The following is a 15,616-nucleotide window of genomic DNA, read 5'->3' as shown; positions in this document are numbered from 1 at the left end:
CGTTAATAATTTTATAATGTTCATTGATATAATGTATCATATAAAGTTTAATTAAAAAAGAAGCATCAGTATTGAATATATATTCATTATATATGTAATTAAATATACTTAACAAATATAACATATACATTAGGTTTATATTTATCATATATTGGTCATTCATAAACATTTAAATATTTACCAAGTATGGTATCAAAATTTAAATAATAATTACACAATGAATCATAAAATACATGAATTTACAATATAATATTGATTTAAGTTCATTTAAATTGTTGAGGTGGTGGACCAAAAATACTTCCACTCTGTTTACTTGCAGTTCTAGAGGGTGCAAATCCAAGCATTTTTTGAATATTCTGCAACCAACAGTACTTCTTGTAAATAAAGTTAATAATAACAAAATCATATCAAATATGAAATGTATGAATTTACCTGTCTAATACTCATGGTGCACAGTATATATAAAAAAATAAATGAACATTCTGTATAGTCATCTCCTGGAAGGTTTCTATGTGATAAACCTTGTATCCAACTAATGGGTACAAAAGGCAACCTTGCCACAACTCTGCCATCAAAAATGCTGTTAAACATACTTAGGAGAGCTGTGAATGCAAATCCAATTGCAAACATTGATTTCATTTTTACAAGAGACAAATCCCTGTTATTGTTTTTTAATCTTTCTTCTTCCCGTTCAATCTTTTTTTTTTGTTGTTTATCTAATGAATCTCCATGTGCTTCTTTTCTTTTTTCCACTAAAATGAATTTAATTTAAAGATAAAGATTTAATTTATTAAAATTATGACCAGTTTTCTTCATGCATGTTTAAATAATCAATGTTCCTTCATATATAATCATGATTAAAAACTTACGTTTTTTACTTTGTTTTTCTACTTCAGCTTTTAATTTTTGGTATTTTTCTGTTCTATAAACCATCAACCATGTTAAACCTACCAATAATATCAAAATTAACCGAGGATGTATAATATAGAAATAAATATAACCTTAAACTTAAAACAATACCTTAAAAAAATAGCATTACCTTCTCCTAATAAAGCTGTACAAATACTAATAAATACGATTAAAATAGTATCAGCCCACATGATAAAAGAAAGAATTCGTGAAATACTATTTAAACGTTTAAGCTATTCGAACATACAATGTGTACATTGAAAATACCATGCCTATTCTCAAACTTGAACAGTTGTGAATGGGGGAGAAACTAATCTTCATTATCTTTTACTATACGTGCATTTGTGTTTGCTATGAAAATTTGAAGAGAAATATTTGTTATTGGTATAAAAATAATTTATATAAGCTTAAAGATTACGAACATTTTTTTGTTATAAAACTTTTATTTTATAATAAATATTTTTTGCATTACTTGAACTTTATTTGTAACTAATAAAATTATATTGGTAAACAATATTTTAACATATAACTGAAAAGATACAATATATACATATGACGTAATAAAATCACAAATTTTTTTTTTATATAAAATGGCTTTTAATACATACAAATTCTTAAATATATTGAGAAATATTTTGATAAGTTAACTTAAAATACTGCTATCTATTCTCGGAAATTATTTTGTATATAGAAATAAACGTAGTATTTTTGCGACTAATATTACATAACAAATATGCATCACAATACTTTTGGTTATGTAACTAGTAAAAACATCCACATATTTTTACTGAACACATGCGGATAAATTTATATAGATAAAAGAAAATTTGTAACTTAGTATGTTCTTATTAATTTTTATAAAGATTAAATTTATAATATTCTTATCAATCTTGAAAATCTTCCACCTTTTTTTCTATATGATCGGCATCGTCATCTTCGAGGCATTTTCTAATTTCGAAACCCAAAGCAGCACCCAATGGTGGTGGAACTGCGTTACCAATTTGACGATGTTTATCAAGTATATTTCCGTAAAAGCGAAAAGAGTCCGGGAAACCTTGTGATCTAGCACACTCTCTTACACTGACAACTCTGGTTTGTTCCGGATGTAGGACACGGCCCTATGCATAAACGATAGAATTAAATATTTATGAATAAAATTTTAAAAGTGACATAATACGTACCTGTTTGCCCATAGGTTCAGGATTAGTGATGGTAGTACCGAAAAATCCATCCCATTCTAATCTACCGTATAAGCCTGCCCAATGATTATGACGTCTTCCAGTATGAGGTAAACACCACGGGATCAAAGTATTATACTGTCTAGCCATTGGATCACACATCTTGCCCGCGCAACAACTACATACGCCACGATGTGCTCCAGTAGAACTCTTACCTGCTTTCTTATCATGATACAGATATTCTCTGCAATATATAACAAAGAAAGAATAAGTTATTTATTCTTTAAATTAATCATTCTGTTCTAATATCTAAAAAATTATAAATAAAAGTTATTTACAGTTTTTTTGAGTATGTTCCATCACTTAAACGCAATGCAATATTTGGCAAATCTCGCCAATCAGATCCACTCGCAGTCGGAATATGTGCTATGCGCGCTTCAACTAGTGGAGCCATATCTTTGCAAATATGGTCTCTCAATATTGCATCTGGTTCTTTAGGTCTTACCTATAAACAAACATAAGGAAAATTATATAAGAAAAGTTATGTTAATATTAATAATGCTATATTAGCATTTACTGTTATTTTGTTTACTTTTCTTTGAAAGTGGGATATTGGCTCATCACTATAAGCCATTTCTTCCGTATTCCACCCATTCCGGATATTAGGTAAATCAGACATTGCATCACGAACACTAATCGTTCTATATGGTGCTGACTCTATCCAATCACAATTTGATGAATACTATTAAAAAAGACATAAAATATGTTATCGAACTTATGCAAATGTATTAATAAATACATTAGGTAGACGATTTAATTAATTAAATTTATGTAGACATTAATACTAATTTAATTACTTTTTTATTATCAACAATGACGCTTAGTTGGCAAGCCCGTTTGCTAAATACATGGGTTGGTTCAGGGTATTTTGGAAGTACTTCTCCAGGTGCAGCAGCTAATATTATTAATCTAGAAACAAATGAATAAAGAATATATATGCCAAAACAATTAATCGATATAATTTAAATGTTATATACCTCCTTCTTGTTTGCGGAATACCGTAGTTTCCAGCTTGCAGAATACCAAATGTACATTGGTAACCCATTCGTACAAGGCACCTTAACGTTAATTTGAGTACCATACTTCTTTTAAAAGATACAAAGTTTCTAACATTTTCCATAATAAAGAATTTTGGTCTATAGTAATCGCAATAAGACAAACATGATGCAACTAAAGAATTTTTAAATAACGAATATTGCCGTGAATTAAAACGATTCATGCCACTAAAACCTTGGCAAGGTGGACCACCACATAATAATTCTACTTCCCCTTTCTGAGGTAAACGTTGTCCATTATTATCGCAAAGGTCGCCCTACAAAAGATAGAAATATATTTTATATTATATATATCGTATTTTTTTATAATTTTGCATTGTTAGTTAAACTTACTTTCATAACTTTCGATAAAAGTACATTGCAATCTTCACAAAATACTGTTGAATTAGGATTATTGAGTCGATATGCACATGCAGCTGGTTCGTCTCTTTCAATTGCCCATTGGTTATCAACAATACCAGCTTGTCGTAATCCTTCAGATAATCCTATAACGCAATTTCAATTTTAGGAAATTTTCAACACCTCATGCAATTAAATTTTAAGGGTTATACTAACCACCACAGCCAGCAAAAACATCTAACGTTTTTAACTTTCTTATCACCTTACAATAACCTATAGGTTTATCAACTATTTTCTTATTACTATTCTCTACTTTTTTACTTTTGCACTTTGCTTTTCCTTTCCCTTTCCCAATCACAGATTTTCCAATATTCATAGCATAGTATGGTGGATCAACAAACGTCTTTTCTAAGGCGTTATATGCTTGAGAAAAATAAAAACGATTTGGACCAGCAGCAGTCCATTCTTCTACAGACTGATCTAAATTTTCTGAATACGCCAGATAACATTTTCCGGCTACATCCGAAAATTTAACATCACAAACTGAAATTTTTTAGTTAAAAGATATGTTAATTGACTTATATTAATTTATATAATTTCTGAATTTTTTAAGTAATATTTTACCTTCTTCACTCCAATATACCGTATTGAGATCAACTTGTTGCATTAATGTGAGTCCTTTATGTGTGTTTTCTGGTCGATACAACTTATTTATTTTAATCCATATATCAGATGATGCAACTAACTTATTGTTAGTAGTTGCATAGATTGAATTTATGTATCCAATATGAAATGGTTCTGGTGTATCATAATTAGATCCTTTCACATGGTCTGATGATTTGCGATAATATTCGGGATACATATCTTCATCTACTTTCCCTTTCTTTACTTTGGGAGAAATATGATACGTCGATGTAAATTTATACTTTATAGCCGCTGGCATTAAAAATACAGTAGAACCAACTCTAAATTCTTCACCCTTATATTTTGCCATACTGTATGTCACTTCCTTGCTGCTCTTCTCTTCTTCCCTATTAAAGACTTTTGGTGTGTAATAACATTGCAATGTAGTAAAACGTACACAGGCAGGACAAAAACGATGACTGATTTCTTTCCGTGGGCATTCAGGATCTGAAGCACAATCTTCAAAACGAGCTGTTTCTGGAGTATATTTTTTTTGATAAAAGAATGTCTTCCCATCTTTATTTTGTATTTCATCTTCTGGCAATACATTTCCTGAAATATAATCAACTAATGTCTAAAATTGATCATTCTATATTCCTTGAGAGTAGATAATATAAATACCTAGTTCATTCCAATTTTTTGGGCAAGTTTTATAAATGACAGTAGCTTTGGATTTAACTGAAGTGAATGGAACATTGTCACATTCATCAAGTAAAAACAATTCTAAAGGATCTGATGTTTCACCAAGTACTGTGTCACTACCTCTTCTGAACCAGTTAGCATGACATAGTTTTGCACCATTTTTATCTTCCCACATATAAATGACTTTAGCTATTTGTAATGGTACAGTAGGATCGTTTGATTCAATTAAAACACAATCATTTCCTTTTATTTCTTCATCAACAACTATGACAGAGTTATAAAATGTTCTTCGTCCATCGTCTATGATTGGCTCTCCCACCCATGTAATTTCTTTCTCTACGTGTTTAAATTCTTTCAAAATCATTTTTTGAGTAATCTTTACATTTTCTACTAATGTATCATTAAAATCGTCATCTTCTTGGTCTGAATCATCTGCTTCCTACAATTAATTAATAAGTATTTAATACGTATATTTTACAAAAGAAAATGTTCTATATTAATGCCATTATTAAAATATTATTAAAATATCTTACCTGTATAGCCATATTTGGACATCTTCTTCTGTTGCAAGCTTGCTTACTTCTTCCAGATCCACCAAATTTAATCATATCTTTGCAAGCTGTACAAATTCCACAATCTGGCTGCTGGCAAGTTTCACATACCCCACACCTCTGTCTTTTAGGTCCCTATAACAATATATTATACATAGTATATATACATATAACATTATTTATTATAAGAATCTTGATTACATACCGATACTTCTTTGTCATTATTTGTAGCTATTTGATCAGAGAAAAATGTTTCAAACATATTATTGACTAATTTTGTAGTCGTAGCTTTCGTCCAAGTGACTTTTTTATTTTTTGGATCTCTAGATTGCGTTCTGCGTAGCGCAATCCTCTTATTTAATGTTACACCAGCAAGAGTTATTAACGCACGCATACACGGGCTTGTAATTAATAAAGGATCTTCTGGTCTTGCTGATGCATCAAAAGAAATAACTTGATCACAAATGAATTGTGCATACCGTAACAAAGAATCTTCTGTAAATCTAGCCAATCCTTTTGGTGGAACTATCGTCTAAAAAATATGTTTTGATAAAAGTTAATACATCAAAATGTGAAATATCTTATGTTAAAAAAAGTGAAAAAATTTTTACCTGCAGTTTATTCAATAAATCTTCATATGTAGGGTTTATTTCATCTAATAAAAACTCTATAACTATTTTGCTCATGTAAATTTTTTCTTTTACAGAATCCATAAATGGTGCATATGCTTCAGCAGGTTCCATCAGTATATATTCTGCAAATGCTGTGGTGAATCCCACAAGTGCCAATTCTCCACCATCAAATCCTGACACCCACCATTCATTTATTGGTCCCATGTCTTTTGTAGGCACACCTCCTTCTGGACACGAGTTTTCTTCATAAATAGGTTTCATATAACCAGAAAAATAAAGCACCACATTCTTTTCGATTAGACCAGTATCAAAAGAACATAAATGACCATTCTTATCATATACACTATAAAAAGAAAAAAGAAGACAACATACATAAAATGAAATTTAATTAAGAGAAAATAGATTTATATAATTTTTCTATTATAAGGAATGCCTACCAGAAGTGAGTCAATTTATTTTGTGGCCTTTCGTCACTTTCATGAACCATAGCTTCTTCTCCTGTGAATAAAGATAATCTAGGATCTGTTAATGCAATCATTTCTTCTACTGCACCATTAGGATGCCCTGGATATATTTTTATATCCATGTTTGTTAACTTTTGACAACAATAATCACATTTTTGATATACATTGACAGGTTTCTGGGGCAATATTTTGGATTCTTCTATATTCGTTGTATCGTTATTCTCAGTTTTAATTTTCTTTAGGATGTTCTCAGCTTCATCACTTGAATCTGATTGTTTTTGCTTTATTACTAAATCAGTGTTACCATCACATATTATTTCTTCTTTTTCTATTAACATAGGAGATTTTGCTTCGAACTCTTCACTTTCATTACTTTTTCTTTTAACACATTTTTTTGACTGGGACCTTTGTTGTGGTGATGGATGTTTAATCACATCTGCATTAATTTTATTCAAATCAGATGTGGGATCTATACTAATATACTTCCCACTACGTAGTTTTTTCCTATCGTTACCATTTTCTTGAAGTATCATAGCGTCAGTCACTGATGAATATAAATTAAATTTAACCCTTATGGTTTAAACTACAAACTATGTATTTTTGTAAATTATTTTTATTTCTTACCTGTGCCCTTATTTTCTTCGATAACTCGACTATTTAAGGGTATTTCTCCCCCATCATTTTCATCCTGTATTTGTTTCTCTACCTCGTAACTTTCTGCCTTTGGTATAATAGCGGATATCATATTGTATAAAATCGATTATTTTTATCGAATTTTTCTACAGAAGTTATTACTCTTAAAAAAAATACGAACTTCTTATATTTATGTCCAAATAAATGCGCTAGGAATGTATTTGTACCTTAAAAAATAATTACAAATGAACACGTTTTCTCGTTCTTTCAATGTATAGCGTACTACAAAATTCAGCTGAATAGCATACATATAACTATAAGTTAGGACACAACGCTGACGGTTGTACCGCCAAAATCTTTTAAGCCTAGTTCACATGAGAATACCATGTTTGATGCCATATCGATATGTATATACATAGAAACGCTTTATTTTCATTTGTTTTATGTATTTATTATTTATTATTATTAAATTTAAACTTTATTTTATTACATTTTATTTTTATTAAATATAAATCTTATGTTTCATATTCATTAATATGTTTTATATTCATTAATATGTTTTAATATTCATACTTTATATTTAGTTCGAATAAATTATCCTTTACTTATTTAAAAGCCGTATTATATTTTGAAACATGATTTATTAATTATATAATTCAATATATTTATTTTATACGTAAAAATAGCAAACATACTCAAATGTTAGAAATAATTATATTTACTAAAAAATATAAATGTTATTTATAAAAGCATCATGTCTCACAGATGATGTAATCGATGTAAAATTGCAATTTCTGTCTGTAAATATAAATATAACCTATAAAACTACATTAGATCTTGGAGTTCTGAATTCGTACGAAGTGACGAATACACAGTCAAAATTTTAAATTAAATAAACATAAGAAAGGTAATAATAATAATAGATATATAGAATTGCGTGACATAGAAAATTTTTAAATACATATTGAAAACTAATATTTCCGTTGCATAAACAGAACAAAAAAATTTGCGTATTATTATATTGTAAGCTATTTATAGACATCAAGCAATGAAGAATTTTAGATAAACCAAATTTACTTTTATTTTCAAAATTATGATAATATTTTTGGTTAATATTTTTTAATATTGACATTTTTGTATATCTTAAAACTGTTTAATTATTTTACAGCTATATACTATTGTTGTTATCAAATTTACATAAACAAAAGGAGATGCTATGGGAGAAAAAAACCTAACTGATGAACAAAAAAAATTTTTAGAAGAATGTGAAGAGAAATTTAAAGATCGATACACTGAGAAAGATACAGAATTTATGAAAATTAAAAATATGGAATTAAAAAAGCCACCCATTGCTGACCCCTGGTATCCTAGAAATAAGAGATATAACAATGATAGAAATGAATATCGACATTGTGGTAGACATTATTCTAATCATCGCTATAAACCTCATCACAGATCATGATTATTGAAGTTATAAATAAATTCCTACAAATATCTGTTCTATAAATTTCTACAATTGACTGTAATCATTTATTGGATAATAAAATATTTAAACACATAGATATAGGTTTAATAATATAAATAATATAAGTTTGTACATAATTTCTTCATAAAAACATTAGTACTTTTTTTTTACATTGTAATATAATTTTTATTAATTATTGTACAATTTAATTTTTAGGAGAAACTAATTTGATGCATGTTGCTTAAAATAATCCAAAATAAAATTAGGTAGTTTATAGTTGAACCAAATGAACATCTTATTACAATTACATATACTGTGCACTTTTATATTAAATTTTACTTTTTAATTTAAATGCTGTCTTTAATGGAGTGAAATTAAATTTGACATCATATTATCATGATGACCTGATTTCAATGAATACTGAAATAAAAGAAAAATAGAAATTAACTATTTCTTTTTAAAAAATAACCTATTTGAGATATAATCTAAAAAGTTATTTGTCATAAAAGTCACGAGATAGATGTCAAATTGTTAGAAACTTCTCATGATGTATAATCTAATTCAATAAATAATTTTAATTATCCAATCATCAATTTTTCTATTGTAAAATGATAAAGCATCTAACGTAGATACTTATAACGCAGGACTAATGCAATAAGACTACAAAATACATATTTGCATAACACATACATACAAATATAGGTACATATTTACAAGATGAAGATGAAATATTATACAGCAAAGAATGTAGCACTTATGTAGCAATATAAATTTATATATATATACTATATGTTCATATATGTATACATGTATTAAATGAGACAATCAGCTGTTATATTAGTAGGTTTGAAACACGTGTTCTTTTTGTCTTCGACAGATATCATTAAATGTAATTGAACAAAGAAGAGAGACATGTGGATATGTCACGAGTTAACTATCCATTTTTAGAGATATATGTGTGGAATTGAAGCAAAGGTTGATAGTTAGAAAGTAGTCGCTTCGAAACGTGATTAGTGATTAATATTCATATGTAAATGAAAAGCGTATGCTCCACAATCCATGATAATAAGTGAATCAATTGAGCGTTCGTTTGCATTCGTCTATACATTAATCTAACTTGTTGTAGCAGTACATTGTTTGGTATATGAGAGAGGACATGAATAAATTCAACAAACACTTGCGATGACGTAGGACAAACTTTTTTTGAGCCTACAGTGATGAATTTAGCCTGTTTGTAATATTCTCAAGTGACATGCGTGTGCGCAAATTTTTAAAAGGAAGTAGCACGCGCAAAATCCTGTGTTCTACTATCTTTTATTTTTGATATATCGAAAATGTTCATTTAAAATCCGATAATAAAAGCATAATTTAGTAGTTCAGTTATTCATTAAATAGAGTAAGTAACATTTCTTGTTCTTTATGTATTTTTGAGAAGGTAAATCATTTTATATCCATAAAATATTTTTAAATACCTTTTTGGCAAGATGAAATTGGAATGTTTAAAAAGAATGTCACAATGCTTTTTTTTTATAACAAGTATTTTCCAATATAAATATAAATGATATAAATGCGATTTATTTGTTTTTGACAAAAGTTTAATGATGTGAGAGGGGACATATGTATTATCTTTAACAACAAAATATATATTTAAAATTATATATTATCATTTCTTAGGTTTGTAACATTATTATTGAAGTCAGCTAACGTTAAAAAGATTGTGAGAAATTAATATTTATATTTATACTAAATTTATAATTGTAAAAAGAGAGTGTACTTCATTGTTTTATGCAAATTTTATTTGACTTTTAATGGAGTGGTGTAGGAAATTACTTCACAAAAGGTATTATATAAAAGTACATTAAAATTCTGAAATATTTAATTACTTTGATATATTGATATATTAATATTTTATTTTGGCAGAAATATTATTCCTGTGGATGATGAGTTGGAAACTGTTGATGAAAGAAAAGAGCGATGGAGAAGCATCTATGCAATTTATTTTACTATGTTTCTTATGTCGCTTGGATTCAGTATTATACTCACAGGAGTATGGCCATATCTTGATAAAGTAAGTATGATAAAGATATAATAAAAATGAACTTTGGTATGTAAAATATTATTATGGATTAATGTTGTAGTTGGATAAAGATGCTGGTAAAGAGTTCATGGGATATGTAGTTGCAGCAAATCCTTTGGGACAAATGTTATTCTCTCCTTTAGTAGGATGGTGGGGAGATAGAAGGGGATCTATAAGACTTCCACTTTTATCAACATTAGCTCTATTTACATTTGCATCAGGATTATATAGTGTCCTTGAGATTGTACCAGGTGATCAAAAAATGTACATGATAGCTGCTAGATTCTTGGTTGGAGTTAGCTCTGGTTAGCAGTTTATTTAATTTTAATATCACCAGATAAAAAAGAATTGTTGATATTTGTTTATATAATATGATGTTTTTAGCTAATATCGCAGTAGCTCGATCTTATCTCTCAGCAGCTACAAAATTTGTAGAAAGAACACATGCTGTTTCAATGGTGTCTCTAGCTCAGGTAATGTGATTTAACATTTCCTCATATGTGTTAATAGAATTTTATATATAGCTTGTTTTAAAATGTGTTAGGTGTTAGGATTTGTAGTAGGTCCTGGTTTGCAAGCTGCAGTTACACCTCTTGGAGAAAAGGGCGTATATTTTATAAATGTACCTATTAATATGTATACTATGACTGGTTGGATAAATGTTATAATGGGAATCCTTAATTTTGCTTTATTCCTTCCATGGAATTTCACAGAACATCGAATTGCTATTCGCGAGGCAATGAGAAATGAAGGAAAACAAACTGGTAAATGTATTTAAATTAAATAATACTCTAATTAAATAGATATGTTAATATTTTATTGAAACATTCATCTATTAATTACAGAAGAAGAAACCCTGAAGTCTATAAAACCAGACATTCTGGCAGCAGTGACATTAATATGTGCTTTTTTTGTTTTAGTATTTAATTTTGTCCTCCTTGAAACGTAAGTACAATTTCAAAATATAAAATCTTTTTATGTCATATTTTATACTCTTATTTCTTTATAGACTTGGTACTTCTTTAACTATGGATCAATTTGCATGGTCGAAAACGGAATCTCTATATTATATGGGTCTACTAATGAGTATTGGGGCTATTATGTCATGTATCACATTTGTTATGATCGAACCTTTATGCAAAAGGTATCAATTTTTTGTGGGGATATGTTGCAGGAAAATGACTCCTTATTTATTTCTTAAATATTTTCAGATTTAATGAACGTAAGGTAATGTTGTGGGGTGGATTTTTGTTTATGGTAATAGGAAGAATTTTATATATTCCATGGGGGCCAGACCCTCCGAAAATTGCTGATTACGGACGTATGTACAGAAATAAACAGAGCATCTCATTTATATTCTATATAATATTTAAATCTAGAGACATTAAAATTATTTTATTTTATAGCATTTAACAACATTACAAAAGATGCCGATGGTATAGACATCGTAGGATGTCCACATACTCAAGAATGGTGTACCTATACACCGCAACTTACCGTCACACAGTTTTTCATTGGGTACGGATTCACTACTATAGGATATCCATTAGGTGTCACTTTAATACAAACTATCTTCAGTAAAGTATTAGGACCTCGTCCTCAAGGAGTTTGGATGGGATTTATGACAGGTGCTGGATGTGCTTCTCGTGTGTTAGGTCCAATATTTGTTAGTGTAATTTATACTCGTTTTGGAACATATCATACGTTTGGTGTTACTGGTTTAACATTGATAATATGTATGATATGGTTACAAATTGTAAACGAACGGTTGGTTCCGCCAAAAGTAATAATTCCATCAAAAGACGCGGAAATTCCATTAGTTCACTTCAAATCTAATGATGCTCAAGGATCAAATGATTCACATAAAAATAACAAAAATGAGGGATGTGATAAAGTGTAGTGAGTACTACACTCTAAGTTCGATTTTATTTTTTTCGAGCTTATATACATAACATATGGCTGCCATTAAGAGTTTAATATAAATGCAATTATGATATTACGAAATGCAAGTATATTTTTTATGGATATTTACAGGTTTTTTAAAATACATATTTTATATACATAAATATGTAGGTAACAATGAAAGAATATAACCAGGGTCGTGTAATTTTTAGAATAATATAATGTAAGTAATGAACTTGTTCAGTTTTAGACTCAATCTTATAAAGTAAAATTACAAAATGAAAATGATATATAATACAATATGATAAAAAAAAAAAAAGAATTCTACAACACTTATTACGATTTTATGATATGATTCAATACATGAAAATTATACAAGTATACACACGCAAGTATATTTTTTATGGAAAAATTTGTTTAAAAACATTGTGTATAGTTTTTAAATTTATATGAATATACCTATCATAATAACATAGAAAGACTGATATTTAGCTCAATTTATATAAAAATAAGAGTGCAATTAAATTTAACAGTTACAAATGTTTTTCACAGAATAATCTGGATTTGTAAGTACTTACCATAAATAATTGAATGATGTTTTGTACTACAGTTGAATAAACTCAGTGAGTATTATGAATGAAAAAAGTTGGATAAGGTTACAAATTAAAAAAAAATTATAAATTTTTGCATTAAAATAATTGTAGTTAGTGAAGTACGTTTTACTAAAATGTATATATATTTGCTAAAATAATTATATAAAACGACGTGTGCAATAAAGGATGCGCCTAAAGCAATATGTGTTTGTATTTGAAGAAATGATCTTTGCATCAATTACTATTTTATAAAAATGAATATAAAAAACTAATTAAAATCTTAAGAATCGTGCAGATTTATTTGTATATCTTATTGATGGTAAAAATTATTTAATTATGGTCGCGAAAATTCAGTGTCTTACAACTGGTTGATACAAGTATTATAAAAATCAAAAATGAATTTCTAAGAAAAGTTAAAAACATTACTATAAATACATACATTTTGCAAACACTTTTATACACTTTGCACGAATGCATGTTTTTATAGTAGTCAAACTATTTTAAGTTATAAAAAAAGCATTAACACATACCCTTAGAATTATGTGATAGAAATGCTTGATGGTTCATAGTATAAATAACACTTATAAATATAATTAGTCTTTTTTCTTTGGCTTCTTGGGATTACGTGATCGCGACTTAGCTTTACAAAGGGGACAGATTGGTGCATTTCTATGAATTTGTTGGTGACATGATAAACATGATTTCATAGGGGGTGGTTGTTGCCTAAAAGCAAAGACACAAAACATAAAAGCTAATATACTACTATATATAGTATATTTTAATGTATCGTAACATATAGAGCACTTTTGTTATTTGTCACTGTCAATAAAATTTTTATAAAGTTAAGTATATTGGATACAACTAACTTAGTTGGCTAATGTGACTTATGTATTATATAGAAATATAATATAAAATTGCGATATACCAGTGGTACCTGAATGTTGGAGCAGGTGGGCCTGGGGCTGGTGGCAATGGTCTTGGTTCTGGCTTACTTGGACCTTGAAGAGGTTGAGGAGCAAGGAAAGGTGTGGAACCACCTGGGTGACCAGGATGGTGCAGAGTAAGAGGGGGTAATAAATCTTCTCCCCTTACTTCGACCCTCCATTCTGCTTTTTGCATTGGACGGTCAAAGTAGCTATGAACAAACAATCTTTGTTATAATAATTATAATAGTTTAATAATTCAATTCAAGACAGCTTATATTTATTTTACATTTCAACTTACTCTGGTGAAATGAGATCAGATTCTGTTTCATATAATTCTGGTAACCTTTCCAATCCTAAAAATTCCCTACGCATACGATCAATATCATGTTTTAGAGGTTGATAATCGTTATTATGGATTAATTTTGCTGTCTCTCTTGCTTTATTTCTAGCTTCTTCTGCTTGTTTAATAACAGCTTCCATCTACCATAGTTACATAAATAATTACACCTATAATCTAGAACCAAGATATTAGATCTATGTTTCATCATACCGCATTTATATCCGCATGTATTTGACGTAATTCTTCGACATGTGCCATTTTTTCTTGCATAAGAAGATCCATTTCTTGTTTATACTCCAGCAAACATTTTTCTTCTTGTTCAGTTTGTTCTACTTCTTGCAAGATTCTTTGCTTCATCTTTTCCAATTGGAGTGTTTTCGACCTAACAAAATACACAAAATATTTAGAAGTTTTGTTTTAGAAAAAAATAAATTGAATCATATTACAGTTCACTATAGTGACGTTGCACAAAGGCACGTTAAACTTTTCGGATTGTTTAAAACATTTCATCGTCTTTAAAGAAAGACTTTGTATATGCAAATTCGTATATGTACTTGATGTCTTTCAATGCTTCCAGTTTTGCGAAAATGACCGTAGTTTCGGTGGCTGACATTGTTAAATGTTTCCCGATACTTTTGTTTAGACAAGCCTGTCAAACGAAAGATAGCTTGTTTATCAAATAAATGCAGCGAGTTCAGAAGCCAAATTCCTTTTGTCAAGGCATTACGGGCGAGATATTTAAAATATAATTATAGGAATCTTATTTGCACAGAACTTTCATTGAGAAACGAACGAAATCGTCGGACTTGCAATTATGTATTTTCCAGAATTAACTAATATCATTGACATTCAACACAATGAATATAATTCATACCATAAATTACAATGACAGGCATCTCTTGATAGATCAGAAACAACAAATTCTAAGATGCAGTCGAATGCGCGCGCCATATAGCGTTATATCGACGAACTAAAAAAGAGCGGTTCATTTTGAAACAAAGTATCATGTCAGATAGATAGATCCAAGAACGCTTCTCTGTAATCTGATAACTTATGGAAATCGTATATGAAAGTATGTCTAAGTTTAAGATACGTACGATGATTAAAAATTATCAACTATGATCGTATTTTGATAAATTAATTTTACTCCAAGTGTTATACTTGAG

The 15,616-nt window shown here is 28.8% G+C and overlaps 4 protein-coding genes and 1 long non-coding RNA gene across 13 annotated transcripts; 2 read left to right on the top strand and 3 right to left on the bottom strand.

The window, feature by feature from the left end:
* Positions 1 to 71: 71 nt before the first annotated feature.
* On the bottom strand, positions 72 to 1,190 carry LOC126866425 (calcium load-activated calcium channel). 2 transcript variants are annotated; one of them, XM_050619992.1, is made up of 4 exons: positions 1,040 to 1,190; positions 870 to 947; positions 433 to 752; positions 72 to 356 (listed from the first exon to the last, which is right to left on the bottom strand). In XM_050619992.1, exons 1-4 carry the CDS (start codon positions 1,098 to 1,100, stop codon positions 264 to 266), a joined length of 552 nt encoding a protein of 183 aa, XP_050475949.1. In that variant the 5' UTR covers positions 1,101 to 1,190; the 3' UTR covers positions 72 to 263. The 2 variants fall into 2 exon arrangements, with proteins under 2 accessions (XP_050475949.1, XP_050475950.1); XM_050619993.1 differs by having other exon boundaries at positions 1,021 to 1,166.
* On the top strand, positions 1,146 to 2,309 carry LOC126866432 (uncharacterized). The gene is made up of 2 exons (XR_007689863.1): positions 1,146 to 1,293; positions 2,105 to 2,309. It is a non-coding gene; the product is annotated as an uncharacterized LOC126866432 (long non-coding RNA).
* On the bottom strand, positions 1,471 to 7,657 carry LOC126866393 (DNA (cytosine-5)-methyltransferase PliMCI-like). Its single transcript, XM_050619915.1, has 15 exons — positions 7,139 to 7,657; positions 6,488 to 7,058; positions 6,030 to 6,393; positions 5,624 to 5,950; positions 5,401 to 5,553; positions 4,847 to 5,306; positions 4,166 to 4,777; positions 3,758 to 4,084; positions 3,536 to 3,687; positions 3,125 to 3,459; positions 2,945 to 3,056; positions 2,680 to 2,829; positions 2,426 to 2,592; positions 2,091 to 2,331; positions 1,471 to 2,027 (listed from the first exon to the last, which is right to left on the bottom strand). Exons 1-15 carry the CDS (start codon positions 7,257 to 7,259, stop codon positions 1,794 to 1,796), a joined length of 4,326 nt encoding a protein of 1,441 aa, XP_050475872.1. The 5' UTR covers positions 7,260 to 7,657; the 3' UTR covers positions 1,471 to 1,793.
* Positions 7,658 to 8,772: 1,115 nt separating this feature from the next.
* LOC126866420 (zinc finger C4H2 domain-containing protein) lies at positions 8,773 to 15,416 on the bottom strand. Of its 5 annotated transcripts, none has more exons than XM_050619981.1 (5): positions 15,325 to 15,416; positions 14,661 to 14,832; positions 14,409 to 14,590; positions 14,119 to 14,319; positions 8,773 to 9,032 (listed from the first exon to the last, which is right to left on the bottom strand). In XM_050619981.1, exons 1-5 carry the CDS (start codon positions 15,399 to 15,401, stop codon positions 9,023 to 9,025), a joined length of 642 nt encoding a protein of 213 aa, XP_050475938.1. In that variant the 5' UTR covers positions 15,402 to 15,416; the 3' UTR covers positions 8,773 to 9,022. The 5 variants fall into 5 exon arrangements, with proteins under 5 accessions (XP_050475938.1, XP_050475933.1, XP_050475934.1 ...); XM_050619976.1 differs by lacking the exon at positions 8,773 to 9,032 and adding an exon at positions 13,457 to 13,907 and having other exon boundaries at positions 14,110 to 14,319; XM_050619977.1 differs by lacking the exon at positions 8,773 to 9,032 and adding an exon at positions 13,457 to 13,907.
* On the top strand, positions 9,031 to 13,385 carry LOC126866406 (major facilitator superfamily domain-containing protein 8). Of its 4 annotated transcripts, none has more exons than XM_050619944.1 (11): positions 9,031 to 9,642; positions 9,739 to 10,008; positions 10,287 to 10,452; positions 10,533 to 10,680; positions 10,751 to 10,994; positions 11,074 to 11,162; positions 11,234 to 11,453; positions 11,535 to 11,634; positions 11,699 to 11,833; positions 11,901 to 12,010; positions 12,096 to 13,385. In XM_050619944.1, exons 3-11 carry the CDS (start codon positions 10,421 to 10,423, stop codon positions 12,587 to 12,589), a joined length of 1,572 nt encoding a protein of 523 aa, XP_050475901.1. In that variant the 5' UTR covers positions 9,031 to 9,642; positions 9,739 to 10,008; positions 10,287 to 10,420; the 3' UTR covers positions 12,590 to 13,385. The 4 variants fall into 4 exon arrangements, with proteins under 4 accessions (XP_050475901.1, XP_050475900.1, XP_050475903.1 ...); XM_050619943.1 differs by having other exon boundaries at positions 9,031 to 9,655; XM_050619946.1 differs by having other exon boundaries at positions 9,031 to 10,008; positions 10,751 to 10,940.
* Positions 15,417 to 15,616: the final 200 nt, after the last annotated feature.

Source organism: Bombus huntii, chromosome 6 (assembly GCF_024542735.1).
Source record: "Bombus huntii isolate Logan2020A chromosome 6, iyBomHunt1.1, whole genome shotgun sequence".
Lineage (NCBI taxonomy): Eukaryota > Metazoa > Arthropoda > Insecta > Hymenoptera > Apidae > Bombus > Bombus huntii.
This window is presented reverse-complemented; position numbering and strand designations above follow the sequence as displayed.

Coding starts and splice junctions, on each gene's coding strand:
- LOC126866420 (XM_050619976.1), bottom strand. CDS start 15,401: ATGGCGCGCGCATTCGACTGCATCTTAGAATTTGTTGTTTCTGATCTA. Junction 14,833..15,324: donor GCCTGTCATTGTAATTTATG/GTATGAATTATA, acceptor GTATTTTGTTAG/GTCGAAAACACTCCAATTGG. Junction 14,591..14,660: donor TACATGCGGATATAAATGCG/GTATGATGAAAC, acceptor TAACTATGGTAG/ATGGAAGCTGTTATTAAACA.
- LOC126866393 (XM_050619915.1), bottom strand. CDS start 7,259: ATGATATCCGCTATTATACCAAAGGCAGAAAGTTACGAGGTAGAGAAA. Junction 6,394..6,487: donor AATAAATTGACTCACTTCTG/GTAGGCATTCCT, acceptor TTCTTTTTATAG/TGTATATGATAAGAATGGTC. Junction 3,688..3,757: donor TGTTTTTGCTGGCTGTGGTG/GTTAGTATAACC, acceptor ATTGCGTTATAG/GATTATCTGAAGGATTACGA.
- LOC126866406 (XM_050619944.1), top strand. CDS start 10,421: ATGGAGTGGTGTAGGAAATTACTTCACAAAAG. Junction 10,453..10,532: donor AGGAAATTACTTCACAAAAG/GTATTATATAAA, acceptor TTATTTTGGCAG/AAATATTATTCCTGTGGATG. Junction 12,011..12,095: donor GAAAATTGCTGATTACGGAC/GTATGTACAGAA, acceptor TTTATTTTATAG/CATTTAACAACATTACAAAA.
- LOC126866425 (XM_050619992.1), bottom strand. CDS start 1,100: ATGTGGGCTGATACTATTTTAATCGTATTTATTAGTATTTGTACAGCT. Junction 753..869: donor AGAAAAACAAAGTAAAAAAC/GTAAGTTTTTAA, acceptor AATTCATTTTAG/TGGAAAAAAGAAAAGAAGCA. Junction 357..432: donor GCACCATGAGTATTAGACAG/GTAAATTCATAC, acceptor TGTTGGTTGCAG/AATATTCAAAAAATGCTTGG.